Here is a 19857-nt window from a genome sequence, read left to right as displayed (position 1 = left end):
GCCAGTATGCGAAGATCTTGGCCAGTCATACCAAACACTAATTTGTTTGCCCATCTTCTTTTGGTAGACAAGAGTCTGCCATCATAAATAAACGCTTACGGTATTTTTGCAAATGATTATTGGCCAAAATGGTTGAAATTGTCAATTTTTTGGCCAATGCTAGCTTAATATTGACAACGTTCTCTTAGTGTAGCTCACCGATGTTTCATCCATGAAGGTCCAACCTCTGGGAGTTCTTCTGAACAGCACAATGACAGGGCAATGAATCTCTGGAGAGCACCATGTCCATTGTTTCCATGGGCATATTGGCTTGTCTATTTAATCCTTGGGATTGGCCTATAAAAATGGGACAAGACCCTTACCTGCAAGGGTTAGACCTCCACCGATCAAATTTGATGGCCTATCCTTTATGCTAGACCTTGAGAACCCTTTAATACACGTGCCCCCAAGCTGAACAATATGGGTCATTATGTATAAAACATAAAACAATTTATGGACATTTGTACAGACACTATGGAGTTATAGACATTGTTGAATTATTCATAAATGGAGTGGCACGCATGGAAACATTAAATTATTCCGTCCCTTCTTCTACTATCTCAGAATCAACAAGAATTAGATTGAAAACAGTTGTTGCTTTTTGTGTTTCCCTCACCCATATGGATGCCATCTGCAGCCCAGATACTTATGGAGTAGTTCCATTTTATAGGACTGTAAGACCAGTAAGTCCAGGTTATTTTTTTATATTTTTGTACTTTATTACATTTTTTTAATGTTCACATTTTTGACGCTGCGGCACCACAACTAAGGTCAGCAATGTAACTTTTTATATGACGTTTCCTTTTATGAGATCTTTATACCACAGAAAGGAATTTTCTCCTCTTTCAGGAAGCCTCTTAATATGTAAAACCTGCGTATTTTGCATTTTGTGAATTGTTTTGATGGCTTTAAAGTCTTTTATTAGAGAAGCCAAGAAGGCTTTATTTGTCCTAGTAATTCTCATGTGACTTCTACTGTTTAAGTTCAGGGGACGGTCCTATCGCTTCATCTTCAAAGTTTACTTTCATGTACATCCAAAAGTATGTTCTCCTGTATCTTCCTCAGGGTCAAAGGAAATTGTGCCCTTTCAGTACATTTCAGTAAATCTTTATATGGCCCATCCTGTTTCCATGGAGAAAGCTCTGAACTGAAAGAAAATGATGTGCGGAGAAATTTTCCTGTTGGATACAAACTTAGCAGAGACATATTATAAAGCTACAGTTCCCCGATGTAAAGTCTGTAAAAGGGTCCAATATCCGACGAGTGTCTTCCTATGGGGCAATGAGGCCTCCTAAGGCAACAGGGCCCTGATACAATTTTTTCCTTTGCACTATAGTTGCACCACTGAGACAACACCGTTGCCTCGCAACCAATGGCGTAAGCAAAGTCTTGTGGGCAACCAATGGTGTAAGCAAAGTCTTATGGGCTCCGATACAATCTTTTGTTCAGGGCCCCCTACCTCATCCCTAGAGCAAATTCTTGATAGTGATGGTTATTTGTGCTAAGGAGTTTAACCCACCTTAGTGTGGTTAGGTCTCCTTGTGGGTCTCCTTGGCTTATGGGCCAGATGGAAGCTGAAATCTCAATACTGAAGCCAGTGCTTATGGGTCCCCTAAGGCTCCTGAGCCTCAGTGCGACTGCACCCTCTGCACCTACTCAAGTTACACCCTTGGGTCCTGGGACTTTCTATCCAACCAATGGCCAACACTGACATGGGTTGTTAGTATGTTCTTCTCATACTTGTGTGTTTTCTTTGCTCAAAAACATACTGACTTCCTATAATATTAGCCTAATGGCTTATAAACATGTCAATGCCATGTGCAGGGACCCTCTAGGATGGCAAAAGTATCTATTGCAAATATGTCAATTTATACCTTTGCATCACGTCCCATTGTGAGCCCTGGATTTCTTATTTGACCTCCTTAATTCTTTGGAAAATTACTTGTATGTAAGCAATAATGACCATGCCAATACTTATAAGTGAGCAATAAGTGAAGGAAACCCATAATAATGTTTCTCTAAATCTCTTACTCATTGATGCTTTTGTGATCACTTCTTCCAATGTAAAGGACATCAATACCTTCTGGGTCTAGAGGAAAAAAAGGATTGCTCCAAATAAAGTGTTAAATTCCAGAAAAAATATCAGTTGAGGTAATGTGGTGGCCTCACAGAATATCTCTGATACTGTGGTGGTCCTATAGAAGATTTCAAATACTGTGGTGGTCCCATAGAAGATCTCAGATTCTGTGGTGATCCCAGAGAAGAACTCAGATACTGTGATGATGCCATGGAGGATCTCAAACCCTGTGGTGGTCTCATGAAAGATCTCACATATTGTGATGGCCCCATAGAAGATTTCAAACACTGTTATGGTCCTACAGAAGATCTCATATTCTGTAGCAATCCCATAGAAGAACTCAGATACTGTGATCATGCCATAGAAGATCTCAAACACTGTGGTGGTCCCATAGAAGTTTTCAGATACTGTTGTGGCCCCATAAAAAATCTCAAATAATGTGGTGGTCCCATAGAAGATCTCAGATACTGTGATGGTCCCATGGTAGATCTCAAACGCTATGGTGGTCCCACAGATAATATCACATATTGTGATGGTGCCAATAGTCTTAAAAGTAAGTGATCCACAAATGTAACTATATAGAAACTTATTCAGAGTAATCAGTGATATATATCCATGAAAGTATTGTATATATAGATCTATGGGTGTAGTGATGTCATTAGGATATCTCATAGATACATGTCGATACTGATACTGCTATCAATATGTCTAACATTGACAGACTAGGTAGAACAGCGGCCTTCTATCCAATTACATAGGTTTGCCACCAGAGAAGGAATCAGGAGGTGATTCAGATGCTTAAATCAACCCCGTAAGGCCAGTCCTGAAGGCAGTCTATGGCATTGAACATGTAAAACTAAATTCCTTTCATTTTTATCTTTTTCTTCCAGAGAATGAGATCTCCAAACTTCCTGCTAGGGCTTTTGCAGGTCTCCCAAATTTAGAGTGGTTGGATCTAAGCAAGAACAGACTGGATGACTCTGGCCTATCACACGATGTCTTCAAGGTAAGCAATGTGGATGTCTAATTTTCTGCCTCCCCTACCTTGTTCTCAATCTTTACTATAGCAAAGCAACAATCAAGCCCCTTACTATAGACTTTAAAAGATGAACTGGAAATGATGCATCCATAGCCTCTAATATAATGGCACAAGCAAAGGCAAGATCCTCCATGGTCTACCCTAAGGACAGGCTATTGATGTTCGATTGGTCAACGTCCACCCATCAGCACCCTTAAGATTATGTCCTTTATACTATACTCTGTGTACTCTCCACTAGATTAGGGGCAGGTTCACTTCAGGAAAAACATAAAGTAGGTGTCCTCCATTGCCAGGAAAAGTCTAAAGTGATAGGGTGGTCAGGTTGAGGCGGAGTTACCTCTCTTGATGAGCATGACTTAAATACCATCCTATTGACACCACTTCATGTAACACTTATTCACAGCATAGGTGATCCATGTATAACCATTGAAGAACCAACATATTCAACCCCCACCATCCTTAGAACAGGGATCCTACATTTCGTCCCACCACAGGGCCATAGACTATGGAGGATGCAGCACTACTGCTTGTCTGGAATTTTGTTCTAGCTATTCATCTTCATGTTATATGGTAGAACAGGGGAACTTGGGACCTCCATTCTAGTAATTCTGTGGGTCCCAGTGATCATAAATGTACGGTTTTGTGGGACCATGGTAATAATAAATTTAAGTTGAAAACTTCTTAAATGTCTGAAACTTATCTACTGATGATTAAAATTACTTGTCATTGTCTCACCAATAGAGATAGTCATTGATTCTTCATTTATGGCTTTTGATGGTTTTTGTGACAATTCTAGACTAGAATTGAAGAAATAATTGACAAGTCTTGTATTGCAGAATTTAACCAAATTGAAGCGACTTAATCTGGATGGTAACCACCTGACCGCACTGCCACAACTCCCAACATCTCTTCAGGAACTCAAAGTCAATGACAATAAACTCCTGGAACTAAACCAACACAGCTTCCGCGGTGAGAATAATACAAGTAACTTGAGCGTTATCATGAGTGGTGGTCATGTCAAATGGTCTATTCAAAAGACTATCGAGCTCATGGAAAGTGCAGAGTGTGGTACATGACCAACAGTAGTCTCTTTTTGTGTCTTAAAAAAAAAAAGACTTGAAGACATAGCAAGGGTTCCTTGTCAACATTATATTAACACTTTAACTGCCATGATCCCCAATTAGGAAACGGGTACTTTAAGCCGCCTACGAACACCATCTGTCATTGAGGAATAGAAACAGGACATTCACATGCTCCAGCTGGATGTCACACGTGATAGAAAACCTAAACTGATCACATGCATGCATTGCCTTGCGCACACGAGGCCATTTTCACCGTGCAGTTCCCGTATTATTGACAATTTATTTTGGCAGTTAATAGGTTAAGTTGTCTTTAGCTGGATCTCATTGGCACTGATGCACCTGAGCCTTATTCTGAGTCACCGCCAGGCTCATCATAAGATCTTCTGGTCCTCAGGTGGACCAGCCTATCCTTGATTCCAAGTTTTTGAGGGTCTTTGGCTGGAGGCATAGCCAGCTTCATCTTGATTGTGACACACATCATGTTGGGTATATGCTTGAGGATTATACCCCATTCTAGTCCACATGGATAATTGCATTTTCCATTGCAATATTTTGTCATAGGATTTGTCACCTTACAGGGATGACTTTGCTCCACCAAAACATTAAACAAAAATTTTAGGATTCCCATTTTCATCTTCGTACAAGACACCTCTACTTGATGCACCGCCATGTGATACTCCATAGTTACTTTTTTAATCAACTGGCCAAAATGTAACAGGGTTCAGATTCATAATGTCCGCTTCACTCTGCCAGAACCATTACAGAACTCCACATCTCCCTGTCTGCGCCTCCTTCCATACGCTCAAAAGTAGGTGGGATCTGTGAAAATGGCAGCCCCCCCAGCAAAACAGCCTAGAAAATGTATATTTTATACAACAATTTTTACCACGTTTGTGTGAATCTTGGCTAACTGTAGTAACCAATAACCTCGAAGTCTTGGATGGAGTAAACAATTCATTACATTTGTAGCAGAAATATTGTCGTGTTTTCTCCATTTACAGTCACGAGTGAAAATGAATTCTCACATTTATTTCATCATTTGTTGTTTTTGAAGCTTTTTGGAGTCATTATCGTCCCAAGTCGCTGCCGTGATTGTGCAATGTTGCTTTGAGGGTTGCAGCACATTTGTTAGATATCATGGCAGTATATCACGTGTTGATGTGACATGGTGTGCTTCTCAAGTTGCAGACTTTCTTGAAGATGCTCCAGGATAGAGTTTATTGTTGCTTTTACACTGTGCAGATCCTTTATGATGAAATACGCTTTGTAAACAGAATACATTACAACATACATTGCAGAGCACGGCACATCCTCGTATTGTTCTAACATATGCTTCATGTCATCTGGCGCCCCTTCTGAGGCGGGCCCAGAGACGACTTGTGTGGGATTGTCTAATACAAAGGCTGAACATGGTGTCTACACTTCATGATGAAGGGGCCACAATGGTGGATATTTACTGAAACATAATAGTAGATTTTTCTTTATTGCCTGACTCCATGATTTCTAGAAAAGGACACAAGACATTTCATGCTCCTAGCTACATGACTTAAAGCAATAATTTTGAGATAGACATTGACATGTCTGATCATCAGAGGTCTAACCACTGTGACCTCCAGTGATCACTAGAAGGAAGTGTCCATGGGTGTTAGAAAGTTGTCATGTCACTTTGTCTTTTATCTGCTCCACTCAGCTTTTTCCAAGTTACTGTATGGTTGGCCATTGACTATAAACCATATGGAATCCAAAGAAAGTGAAGCTACACAAGAGAAAGTGGCACAATGCAGCGACCCCCACTTCTTTCTGACTGATAGGGGCAAAACATTGGAACTCATCTGGACTTTGTTGGCCTGTCTTTTTGATATCTACCAAGGGGTTGTTCCTTGAATTTTTAGAAAAAAGGATTGCAAATTTTATACCAATATACCATTAGCCATTCTGACATTTCCCAGGTCATCTACTGCTCTCAACTTCTGGGTCATGTTGTAGCTAGTGATAGACTAAGCAGTCATTTCCTGTGCGCTAAGTGGGACCAGGTATGAGAGAACTACGGTTGATCTGGAAAATTGGTCCAGTTGGGCTGGGGGCATGTTCTTGTGCAGTCCAAGGGCTGGACTTTATAAGTTCCGATTTTACCAACTAAAAAGTTGTTAAGTATGCCATACAGATATAAAGTGCAATCTAAGTCAAGACTACATGCCGTAGTGCCCGGGCTATTTATGGGTCATGAAGGATTTAGAAACTCCAATAGTTCTTCTAACCCCATTGTTCTCTTCTAATAACCCATTCTTTGAGGTACTTTTTGTAGGGCATATCCAGTACTGCATCATACAAATAAATCTGTTGACCGTCCAGAAGGGAAATCTTCAATGTTTTTGAACTGCTATTGAGAAGAAATAATATTTTTGTTCTTCCTCTAGGACTGGGAAATTTGCTTAACCTTGAAATGGAGGGTAATGGGTTTCATGATGGAAACGTTTCCCCTCTGACCTTCAGGCCATTAAAGAAGCTGATATATTTACGTCTCAGCCGCAATCACTTCCGTGCTGTCCCATCGGGGCTCCCAGCCAGCATTCAGGTACTTTTATGGGTTATATACTATAATGGTAAATATTTTTCTTTCTGTGTACTTCATGTAAATCTTAGACTACCAGAAATACTGAAACCCAGTTATGGAAAGGGGCTGGCTACTTACAATCCCTAAAATTCTGGCACGTCTTGACTCAAAAAGGGGGCACGGCTTGTATAACACTGCTCTAAAGTGGTCAGTCCCAGGTGCTCTGGAAAGGGATTATTAGATTTTGGATTAAAAATCGTAACTGTGCAGACATTGTAGTAAATCTTCATGAAACCTTCTGTCTTTTGGGGTTTGCAGTACGGTATGCTGTACAGCTTCTCGGGCCTGACATGTGCAGTTATTCTTGGGTTGTCAGATTTCCTTCATTTCCTACCACAGGGGGCTGTTTCACAGAATTGCTGTTTGCCTAGAGACGTTGAAGAAATATCATATGGAAAGTGCAAGTTGTCTCCTCGTTGCTCCCCCTAACCTCAGCCTGAGCAAACGCTCCACCTGGCTGCTGTGCTGTGTTTGTGGAGGGATCAGGCCAGAATGGGGTAAATTACGTGGCTATTTCCTTTTTTGGCCTCCACTTCTTCTTTTCCCTCGGATCATACCAATGGTTGGGCTTGGACTTTCTTAAGAGTAGTTCAAGCCTGGAAAGTTGCGTGTTGACTCTTCTGTTTCCAGGACGTGAAATAAAAGTGTGAAACTGGGATTTGCCTGTTTGAGTCTATGAGCTAGGACTTTATCTGGACAGATATCTTCTGTTATAGTAATATGGCTATACGACCAGTCCTGTTGGGTACAGAGGACATTTGTCACCTGGTTACATAGACGTGAAGGTGTAGACCCTGCATAGATCCATAAAGTAAGTGTGCGTCAGAAATTACAGAACATTATCTACTATGCAAGACATAGAACAAAAGTGTCCTGTTGGTCGGGGCCACACCGATGAGATCTCCACTAATCATAAGAATGGGTTTCCTACATGCCACAATTTTAATTTTGCAGTGGTCACACACATGCAGACCGCTGCAGAGAGGCCAAGTAAAGCATCCGACTATCTCAGCAGACTCATACAACTGAATGGATGCAAACACTTCAACCAGTTCCATTCAGATAGGGGCACTTGGGACGCTGATTCTTATGATTATTGGGAGCCAGTGATGAGACCCCCAATGGTCAGGCCTCATGCACATGATTGTGTACATTGTCAGTGTGCGATTTGAGTTTTTCATGTCTAGCAAACTGATCTATTCATTTCTTTATCTCCATACACATGACTGTTCATGACTGTTCTGTATTGAGCCAAGTTACTTTCTACATATTAGTCTATGGAGAGGGGAGGTGAAGGAGGCTGCTGGAAAAGACACTGATAACTGAAGCTGCCACACGCTGCCTTCTAACACTGTCTTTGGTTCAGGATAAGATTGTACCACTGCAAAGAATAAATCAATTACCAGCCGCCTCCTCCCCTCTCCATAGGGGAGTTGGATATCAATATGGACTCTATGTAAACAAACATAAGGAAGTAGAACATTGTAGAAGGAAACGGATCTCGTTAATAAGATTTGTTACAAAAAAGGGCCGCACGGTGGCTCAGTGGTTAGCACTGCAGCCTTGCAGTGCTGGAGTCCTGGTGTTCAAATCCCGCCAAGGGCAAAAAACCATCTGCAAGGAGTTTGTATGTTCTCCCTTTGTTTGCATGGATTTCCATCCCATATTCCAAAGACATACTGATAGGGAAAAATGTACATTGTGAACTCTAGGTGGGGCTCACCATTTCCATTTCCATCCCATATTCCAAAAGACGTACTGATAGGGACCTCAGGGAGACGGCTCCAGACTATTGCTGCAGCTACTGAACTGCTGTAAAACATATCACTAAATGCTGTTAAAAAGGACCTTTCACCACTTGGGGCACATGTGGTTTTATATACCGCTAGAAATTTGACAGTGCGCTGAATCGGCTTTCATGTTCTGTGCCCCGGGTGAAGAGCTATCGGTGCCAATACCGTAGCTCTTCACTGTCAGAAAGGCATTTCTGACAGTCAGTCAGGAACACCCTTCCTCACAGTAGTGCCTATAGCGCTGTACTGTGAAAGCAGTGAGGAACGCCCCCTCCCTCCTGATAGTGCTCGTCCATAGATCTTTGGCATCGGTCGGGGGGGCATGTCAAAAGTTCACCACGGGGCCCCGCCATTCCTAGTTACACCACTGGCCCTACTGTGAGGAAGGGCATTCCTGACTGTCAGAAATGCCCTTCTGACAGTGCAGAGCTGCGGTACTGACACTGATAGCTCTTCACCCGGGGCACACAACATGAAAGCCGATAGTGCGCTGAATTCAGCGCACTGTCGGCTTTCTAGCGCTATATATAAAACCGCATGTTCCCCAAGTGTTGAAAGGTCCTCTTTAACATAGCAGAGGAGAAACTCAGTCAATATGGTCGCCTCCATAATCATGTACAGAGAATAAAGTTTAAAAATCATAAAAAAAATACAGATTAGAAAAATCTGACATATTTCACTGGTTTTCACATCTCTGGTTTTAATAAATAGAACTATTGAACCCTTTTGAGATGTTCAAATCCAGACAAGCCTTTAAGACACTGGCATAGATGTAGCGAGGTCCTGCCATGGACTTTGGAAGACACAGCCTGGACCAATCCAATGTCTTCATTGCATATTGAGATCTTCATTACCTGTCAGATTATCAGGATACGTGACAGATAGTTGGAGATGTATTGTTATGTGCGATATCTACTAATGCAGGTGTTGTAGCAGATGGTAACTGGACATGTAACATCTTACATACCGTGATATTTACTGGTACGTAAAGGGTTAAAGATGAAGTTAACATTTGCCATTGTACATCTTTTTCTATCTATCATCTATCTATCTATCTATCTATCTATCTATCTATCTATCTAATCTAATCTAATCTATCGCTATGCAAGTGTAGATTACATTGTAAAACTGATATAAATGTTGCCGGTCAGTAAAGGGTGCATGTTATTTAATGCTGATCGTCTCCCACCTTGCGCCCATTTCCTCGCACCGGCTCCTTTTCACGTTGCAGCTTGAACCCTAGGCCCAGTACACATAAAAGCTTAGGCCATTGTATCTGCCGCCCACCACCTCTTAAATGACATGACCTTTTCTAAATGATACCTGCACTGACTACGTGTTCATAGTCTGGGTAAATGTGGGGACTGTCAGTCACATGCGGCTAATAAACATAATCATTATGACTTCCATAGACATAATGGCTCTGTGTAGGATCTTGTTCCGTGACTCACACAACGTCTTTATCCTCTATACACTTTTAGCTTATGATTTCTTATTCTGTACTAAGAAAAGCGTGAGGATCCCACCACATGTCTCTGGAGTGATTTCAGTGAGTGACAGTGACTGTAATGGTGGGATGATAGTGGGATTGTCCATCATTGGTATTCACTGTATTTAGAATCCATTATCTTAAAGGGGTTTTCTAGGGAGTCTTATTTTACTACTTCCTCCAGGGTTTATCCAATGCTGTACCTGGGTGTTTGGTCTGTTTCCAACCCCGAGTTACTTAATCGAAACCAGAACCCCATCCCCTGGTCACTCCACCTCATCCATCCCCTCCCGTTTTCACGCATACCTGCCTTATAGGGGTTGGCAAACTGTAGTAAAGCCAAACCCCATAGAAAAGGTAACTACCTATAAAAATGGGAATGGAGGAAGGAGGCAGATCAGCCTGGGGCCAGGTGCTAGTTCTGATCAAGTGACCAGCTTCAAAAAAATTCTGGTAGAAGTAAAATAAGACTCCCAGGACAATCCCTTTAAAAGGCAGTACCATTCCAGGTCACTTCTCACTGTAAAGAGCTTTATTGTATCAGTGGCTTCTCCAAACTGGTCACCTAGACCTTCAGTAGATATCAAGGTCAGACATACAGATGTTCTTAGTCAATCTGGGGTTCATCCATGGGAAAAACCATACCTCAAAATAAAACTTGACTTACAGTTGGCGGACAATAATATTTTCATGGGTCAAAAATAACCTGAATCTGAGGTCATCTCCATGATATGCTCACCATAGTCAATTCAACCATGGGGGTAAATTGAATAGACAACACTGTCATGTTCCTCAAACCTAGATCACATGAGCTAATGATAAAATAATCAAAACCAACTGAGCTTCAATGGTTGAAGAACTTGCCTATACCATCTATCTAAGGATCTCCAAAACATGGCTCCTGGAGATTGTAGGGTTGTTAATCCATATAGCCTTACAGCATTCTGAACTCTTTATACAGGGACTTTTTGTGGCCAACACTTAGTCTTCAGCCTCGGCCAAAGTAATCAGCACATGATCCCGGCTGGTAATTATCTTCTATGCCAACTGGCGCGTCCTTTCCTGTAGCTATGTGTGGACGTACAGTACATGAGTGTGCATAAATGCAAACAGTCATGCCGGAGTCTACAAACCACAAGAATTGTATTCCACATCCAAAAAATCAGAGCAAAGGGTTATTTCTTTCACAGAGGAAAGCGTTCTAATGTTTTCTTTGGACAGTAGGAAAACAAGCATCCTTTTTTGAGTCAAAATAGCAGAGTCTATGTCTCTCATGATGTCTCACCCCAAAGCCAACATTGCAGTCAGGATTTTTTATTGTATTCTTGCAACACTATGTTGTAACCTTGGAGGAAAAATGCGGGCCTGGGCAATGTTCAATTACATGGGTCACTTCCCTATGGACAGCATATATATACATAGATCCCTATATCATATGCTGATATCACAGTGGTGGTGTAACCTGAAGCTCCTGGACTCTAATGCAAATTCTGTAACAGAGTCATAGACGTACCTCGTATGATTTGCTTCACAAAAATATAAGGTTAACCCACAAGTTTCAGTTTGGACCGAACTTGTGTGTCTGATTTTTACCAATGGGCTCCTGTGGCCTCTTCTGAAGTCTTATTTGATGTTATATGCCCTTGGGACATCACTGAGTACTTGATTGGGTCTTACCAGTCACATAGGGTATGCCACCATCATGATGCTTGGGTCATGACGTCAGAGAAGACACCAAAAGAAGCTGCAAGAGTCTTCAGGTGAAGATAGGACATTGGGAAAGTACACCAGGCCAGAAAGTAGACCAGGCTAAACCTAACATTTTTTAAAAATTTGTAACAAACCCATCTTGTTATGAACTAGTTTGCTCATCTCTAGTCATCACCTCCTATGTGCCATTTACAATACTGTTGTCTTCTCATGTGGCAGACCTCAGACACCAAACACGTGATGTGATAGCTTCTTCTATCTTATTATAGTTATATCTCTAACTAATTAAGCAGTGATAACATCAGAGTTCAAAAACATGGAGGAGGCACACAATGGTAAAAATGATATGGGGTCTCTTAGTACTGGATGATACCCTCACATCCAGTTGATGCCAGCACATCATACCCTTGGACACCAAGTGGTGCTTGGTTATTGCAATCTTTCCTTGATCAGTGCTCAGATTCCTATCACCTATTAGAATTAGAGATGTGGCCAACCATGGTCAGGTCCCCATGTCCATGTCCATAGCATATACAGTACAGACCAAAAGTTTGAACACACCTTCTCATTCAAAGAGTTTTTTCATGACTATGAAAATTGTAGATTCACATTGAAGGCATCAAAACTATGAAGTAACACATGTGGAATTATATACTTAACAAAAAAGTGTGAAACAACTGGAAATACGTCTTATATTCTAGGTTCTTCAAAGTAGCCACCTTTTGCTTTGATAACTGCTTTGCACACTCTTGGCATTCTCTTGATGAGCTTCAAGAGGTAGTCACCTGAAATGGTCTTCCAACAGTCTTAAAGGAGTTCCCAGAGATGCTTAGCACTTGTTGGCCCTTTTGCCTTCACTCTGTGGTCCAGCTCACCCCAAACCATCTCGATTGGGTTCAGGTCTGGTGACTGTGGAGGCCAGGTCATCTGGCGTAGCACCCCATCACTCTCCTTCTTGGTCAAATAGCCCTTAGATAGCCTAGAGGTGTGTTTGGGGTCACTGTCCTGTTGAAAAATAAATGATGGTCCAACTAAATGTAAACTGGATGGAATAGCATGCCGCTGCAAGATGCTGTGGTAGCCATGCTGGTTCAGTATGCCTTCAATTTTGAATAAATCCCCAACAGTGTCACCAGCTTGGCACCCCCACACCATCACACCTCCTCCTCCATGCTTCACGGTGGGAACCAGGCATGTAGAGTCCATCCGTTCACCTTTTCTGTGTCACACAAAGACACGGTGGTTGGAACCAAAGATCTCAAATTTGGACTCAACAGACCAAAGCACAGATTTCCACTGGTCTAATGTCCATTCCTTGTGTTCTTTAGCCCAAACAAGTCTCTTCCGCTTGTTGCCTGTCCTTAGCAGTGGTTTTCTAGCAGCTATTTTATCATGGGCCTGCTGCACAAAGTCTCCTCGTAACAGTTGTAGAGATGTGTCTGCTGCTAGATCTCTGTGTGGCATTGACCTGGTCTCTAATCTGAGCTCCTATTAACCTGCGATTTCTGAGGCTGGTGACTCGGATGAACTTAACCTCCGCAGCAAAGTTGACTCTTGGTCTTCCTTTCCTGGGGCGGTCCTCATGTGAGCCAGTTTCTTTGTAGCGCTTGATGGTTTTTGCAACTGCACTTGTGGATGCTTTCAAAATTTTCCCAATTTTTCCGACTGACTGACCTCCATTTCTTAAAGTAATGATGGCCACTCGTTTTTCTGTACTTAGCTGATTTTTTCTTGCCATAATACAAATTCTAACAGTCTATTCAGTAGGACTATCAGCTCTGTATCCACCTGACTTCTGCACAACGCAACTGATGGTCCCAACCCCATTTATAAGGCAAGAAATCCCACTTATTAAACCAGACAGGGCACACCTGTGAAGTGAAAACCATTTCTGGTGGCTACCTCTTGAAGCTCATCTGGAGAATACCAAGTGTGTGTAAATCAGGAATCAAAGCAAAAGGTGGCTACTTTGAAGAACCTAGAATATATGACATATTTTCAGTTGTTTCACACTTTTTTGTTAAGTATATAATTCCACATGTGCTAATTCATAGTTTTGATGCCTTCAGTGTGAATCTAAAATTTTCATAGTCATTAAAATACAGAAAACTCTTTGAATGAGAAGGTGAGTCCAAACTTTTGGTCTGTACTGTACAGGCCTTTATGGTAAGACTGATTTTCCTTATTTGGGGTGTTTTGAATGAATTGTCTCTATTACTGCAACTTTGTATTCCTGGAAAACACACTGAAAGAATGTAGGTGGAGGTGGTCTTCCTACATGCAGGGGGTGACAGAGTAAAGGCCGCACGTGTTAAATGAAGGCCACCAAAAGCCTTGCCAATGAATCTGGATATCCTCATTCTAAGAGAAACACAGACGGCAGAACCACCCAGATGTGTCGCTCCCATCTACACAGCGGGGTTGATCCTAAGTGGATTTGTGTATCTCATTTGTACTTTTTCTCTGTGTCTGACTTTAATCAAAAGAGATGTAGTTATTAAACCCGAGCAGCAGCTCCCAGAAAACACAGGCCTGTTAATACGTGACAGATGTCTGCTCACAGATCAACTATTCAGATTTACCATTTTGTCTGGCACAGGAACTGCACTTAGACAATAACCGCATTGAAGTTGTATCGGAAGGGATACTCAACAAAACCCTTAACCTGAGTGTCATCGTACTGAGTAACAACAGGCTTCAGGAAGACCGCATTGCCCCTCGGGCTTGGATCCACCTCATGTGAGTATGAGTAACTTGGATTTACTCCATAATAGTGAATTAAGGTTTCTGGGTGACACACAAATAATGGACGTCTTTCATGCCAAAACCCACCTTGACCACACTTGATCCACTGCTACTAGCCACTATGCCATTTTTGTTACTCACAATTGTGGTGATAACATATCCAGATATGGAGAATTATAGGTTACTTCAGCTACTTTTAACCTTTGTCTGGTCAGTAAGTTTGTCTTAATAACTATTAAATGGGATACTGTCAACCATGTGGTAGACCCTATTTACATTTCCACTATACGGGCACTCAGTATCCATCAAATGGCAGAGACCAGCATCTCCCGATGTGTATCTTTGTAATGGCACACCATGCTGCCCAATTTTTCCCATCAAATATGATGGAAATTGTAATGGAAACATGAAAAGAACATTATATGTGCCATATATCACAAAGATAGTGTTGCCATTAGGTAAGCTCTGGTTGTGGTCCTCTCGAACATGATGATCGATATGCACTGTACAGTGAAATGTCTTTGAGGGGACTACTCTGATCTCCATTAAAGAGTGGGGTGGCCGTCTCAAAGAGGTAGTCTTTTGGAGAGGTTCCAGTAAAAATGGAAGTCCTTCACAAGAAATCTGGTTAACATAAAGAATTGGTGCTCACAACTGGGTCATGGGAAGCCCCATTGCCAGTACCCAAATTTCCATTTTTCTCTCGGCAGGAATGTGGAATCTCTTGACTTGTCTTTTAACCGTTTGGTACATGTTCCATCGTTTTTGCCCCGAGGAATAAAACAACTCATCCTACATCACAACCAGATTGAGCTTATTCCCGGCTACGTATTTGCTCACATGAAACCTGGGCTGGAATTTCTTCATCTGTCACACAATAATCTAAGAGACGACGGTGTTCACGCTGTGTCGTTTTTTGGCCTCTACAAATCACTTAATGAACTCTTGTTGGATAACAACTACTTTCTAAGCATTCCACGTGGCCTCCTGAATCTGAAAGCCTTGCAGGTTCTCCGTCTCAGCTTTAATAAAATACGGTGAGATATATCTGTTTTTCAACTTTTTCTTTTTCAGGTCACATGCTTCTCATTCTTCTGTTCTTCAGAACAGAATTCTCCCCATGTTTAGAACGCAGATGTTTGGAACATCAAGTCAACTTCTGAATGGTCAAAATGGCCAACAATGCTCATAACCAGTGACGTTCATAGACTCCACTTGTTGGCAGTATTTTGATACAATTTGATACGCTATGACATGAGTACCCACCGATTGGACTTTTCCTAAATCTGATCTAGGTAAAAGAGTAGTCTTCTCAACAAGGTGGTCTTATGAAGATGTTTTACAATACCCCCTTCTCCATGAGATTCTACAACATGATATAAACTCTAGGTAAAAATACTCTGACAACAAAGTAGTCAAAGATCTTATATTTAGAGAGTTTTAGAAATGGAGAAGTGTTTGAGAAGTTTGTGGAACCATGAACATCCCACAGGGCTCCGTTCAATCCATTGAGCAGAAGTGGAAAGGGATAAAACTAGACCCATGGGTAAGATCAAACCATCAAAGGTACTAAACTGACAAGCTATTTATACTGAATGCAATATATTCCCTGTCATCAGTCATTGCAGGCTGGGGAGTTATGTACCCTAGTGTCCCTCAATGGGATACATGATGGGAAGTCCAGAGAAATGTCTGTTCCATGATCACTACTTTCTGTACATATATGTGTGTAGGACACTATTGACTCTTTATATAGGCTTGCACTATTGGTTTAGTACTTTGTCGAAAAGGAGAGAAGCTACTACACTTCCAACTGTGACCTTTACTAGCTATGGAGGCCAAGCGGGTGCAGTGAAAGATGATTTACAGAAGGCAATGGCCATGAGTGCAATGTACTAAACACATGGTTTATGGAACATTTTTGGACCTAATAAGAATAATATCTTTAGCAGGAAGAGTTACCAAATACCATCTGGAAGAAGCTCTAGAGAAGTAGCCTCAGATCTTGTGGTCTTACATGATTAAAGAGTATTTCTTCTTTACTCTACTGATTGAGAGTCCCCACCGACCACACATTGATGGCCTATTGTAAGGCTAGACCATGAATGTGGGTTCATGGAAAACCCTTTTAATAGTGACATATTCAAAATATTAGGATTTTTAGGAAATCCGGTGTTTATTCGCCTTCAGATGTCTTTAGTTTTCTGCTTATATATGACGTCATGCAATTTTACTAAATATTTTGTTCTTGGTTGCCTGAGTGATTTTAGACAGTACACAGAGTTTTTACGTTGTGTTCTTCTGGGTTGTACCATAGTGTCCGCTGTCGATATAGTTGTATCCAGTGGAAGATCTGCATCCTATCAAACAACATTGAAAGCAAACAACTCAACTAGCTGAAAACAGCCCAGGGCAAAATAACATTGTCAGGATACGGAGTCGCCGCGGTCTCCTTGCTGCGCGGCGTCTCCCTGGGAGACGTGTTAGGAGTTCTATTGGGTGTGCTTAGGTCATTAAGAGTTAATCTTTTCCTTGCTCTCAGTCTCCATGTCATTAGCCATCAGGTGTGTTCTCTGCTGCTATTTAAACCCCACCCAGGCATGGATCCTTGCCAGCCATTCACTTTGTGTTTCCTGGTTCCCCTGCTCAGTCTGATTCCCTGTCTGTTTGTATTCCATATGTTTCTTGGTTTTTAGACCCGGCTTGTATTTTTGAATATCCCTTGTCTTTTGATTTGGTACCTTTATTATATCTCCTGGCTCGACCTCTTGCTCGTCTGACCTCGCCTTCTCTTCTGTGTCTTGCTGGGACTTGTGGTCCTCCCTGGTTCCATGCTGTTTAGTCTTTTATTTTGCATTGCATTTACACTGTGCTTTCTGTTTAGGTGTGACCCCGTGACTCCAGTCCCTAGGACTTTCAGGGCCTCCTCTTCCCTTATCCTAGCCGCCGGGATAGAAGCGTAAGGAGTCGTGGTAGGCACACTTCAATTAGGAAGTGCATTGGTCTGCCTCATCTCAGATACTACAGCATAGTCATAGCCGCAGGGCCTACGACCCCTTTTGTCATTAGTTGCACAGTGTTGCTTTACCAGCTGTGTCACTTTGCACTGCCTGACCCTGACTCCAATCCTTACAAACATAGAGTGAAGCCATAAGGAACATGCAATGCAGCCTGAATAGCTGCATGTTAAAGGGTCTACATGAAAGTGCTTCCCCTATCAGGATGGGGTGCAATGTCGCAATTGACACATTTCTGTCCTTCATCATTTTCAAGGTCTTTCAGTGGTGGACCTATAGGTGATCACCACTTGGTCTTGCTACCATCCAAGCATGCCATTCCTGTTCCACCTTTCAGGACACATCCCCATCCCCATCACTACTTTTGAGGCACCATTTTAGGAAAGGAGAGAACCTTTCATAAAAGTCAAGATGGTCTATATTTCAGACCTACGGGTGCTCTGCATGCCATTGTCTCCATGATCTAGTGAGGTACTCTTTCTCCATGTAGGACATCCATCTTTCTTAGGGAGACTTATAGGTCCCAGCAATGCTTCCTGGGAAAAAGAGTATGCAAATTAGCTCTAAGCTGTGAGGAAGAAAGCTACAGGGCCACCTGTTAGGTATCTACTCTATAAGTCAATGTCCAACCATTTAACATGCCATGTAACATGACCTAGTTTTCATGAGATGCTGTATTCTCCCTTAAAACAATGTCAAAATTTTTTGTAGAAAATCTAAGCCACGTGTATACACAGTCTACCCTTATACAATCCTGTTGGTGTCCTATTGCCACAAAGACCAATAATACATATGTGTGCATGAGCCCTATCGTGATATTAGTTTCGGTACTCCAAGGATACAATGCTGTATGTGCTGCAGTGCCACTTGTGACCAGCAGGATTAATCTTTTTTTTTTTCTTTAACAATCCACAGGTATGTGCCCCTAAATTCAATATGTGACACTAGAATATCAGAAGATTCCAACCTGGTCTCCGTGCATCTGGAAAACAACTATATCAATCGCCGCCTCATCCCACCGACTGCATTCTCCTGCATCAAAACCTATTTCAGTGTCATCCTACGACCTCAACATGACGAATATGAGGATGAGGAGTACTAAAGACATGAACACCATTAACGCAGAGAAGCTTCCATCCCAGCATAACCATATATGTATAAAGAAGGGTTGAGAAAGGACTGAGCTATATCGAGCATGAGTGCGGGCAACCATACTGTTCCTATATTGTTACACTACCATTGATACCAAGATGTGGAAATGTATTAAAAAGGGGTGAGTGCTGGTGCTCACGCCTGACAATGTATGAAGGTATTATTAAAAATTTATTTCAGATGGATTTTGGGTCCAGCCCGTGTCCTTTTCACATTGGTGTAGGGTAGGTACATTGTAACACAACGGTGCCTCCCATCACCTCCACTTAGACATAACCCCCAACTTTCAGAGGATACAAATATAAGTGTCAAGACATTCCTCTAACCCTGCCCATGTCCTTTTTACCCCCTTTGTGCGCCAATACAGTAAAACAGTAGTGCAATTCAATGGGCAGTGGTGACCCCACACAGTATAATATCTCCAAGTGCCCCACACAGCCTAAAGCTCCCCACACAGTATAATAACACCTAGGTGACCCCAAATGGTATAATGTCCTATAAGTGCCTCACACAGTATAGTATCCCATAGGTGACCCCACACTATATATAATGTTCCTTAAATAGCCCCATACAGTATAATGTCCCCTAAGCAGTCCAACTCAGTATAGTCTTCTCTTAGTGGTTCCACTCAGTATAATGACCCCTAAGAGGCTCCACTCAGTATAATGACCGCCTAGTGGCCCTACTCAATATAATGTCCCCTAGGTAGTGTTAGTCAGTTTAATAATCCCTTAGTGGAGCAACTCATTATAATGTCCTTTAAGTGGCATTCCCCAGTATAAGATCCCCTAAGTGGCCCCACACAATATATTAATCCCTTTGTGACCCTAACATATTATAATGGCCTTAGTGGCCCTCACACAGAATAATGTTCCCTTACCCCATACAATATATACCCCCTCAGTGACACATCACATAGTAAAATGCCCCCTCAATGGCTCCCATACAATAAATACCCCCTCAGTGACCCATCACATAGTAAAATGCCCTCTCAATGGCTTCCATACAATAAAATACCCCCTCAGTGACCCATCACATAGTAAAATTCCCCTCCGTGACCCTTAGCTAATGGGACTAAACATTAGCGTAAACTTCTGACA

At 41.9% G+C, this 19857-nt stretch overlaps 1 protein-coding gene across 1 annotated transcript in view; it reads left to right on the top strand.

Annotated features, from left to right (window-relative positions):
• Positions 1–18933, top strand: part of LOC142185161 (extracellular matrix protein 2-like) — a 37124-nt gene extending 18191 nt beyond the window's left edge. The window contains exons 5-10 of the mRNA XM_075260433.1: positions 3007–3122; positions 3992–4124; positions 6655–6812; positions 14443–14582; positions 15299–15625; positions 18521–18933. Coding sequence (XP_075116534.1) covers positions 3007–3122; positions 3992–4124; positions 6655–6812; positions 14443–14582; positions 15299–15625; positions 18521–18707 — 1061 coding nt within the window. The 3' untranslated portion in view covers positions 18708–18933. The remainder of the gene's footprint in view (positions 1–3006; positions 3123–3991; positions 4125–6654; positions 6813–14442; positions 14583–15298; positions 15626–18520) is intronic.
• The last annotated feature ends 924 nt before the right edge of the window (positions 18934–19857 follow it).

This window comes from Leptodactylus fuscus, chromosome 11 (assembly GCF_031893055.1).
Source record: "Leptodactylus fuscus isolate aLepFus1 chromosome 11, aLepFus1.hap2, whole genome shotgun sequence".
Lineage (NCBI taxonomy): Eukaryota > Metazoa > Chordata > Amphibia > Anura > Leptodactylidae > Leptodactylus > Leptodactylus fuscus.
The sequence above is the reverse complement of the archived record's forward strand: the minus strand, read 5'-3'. Positions and strand labels throughout refer to the sequence as shown.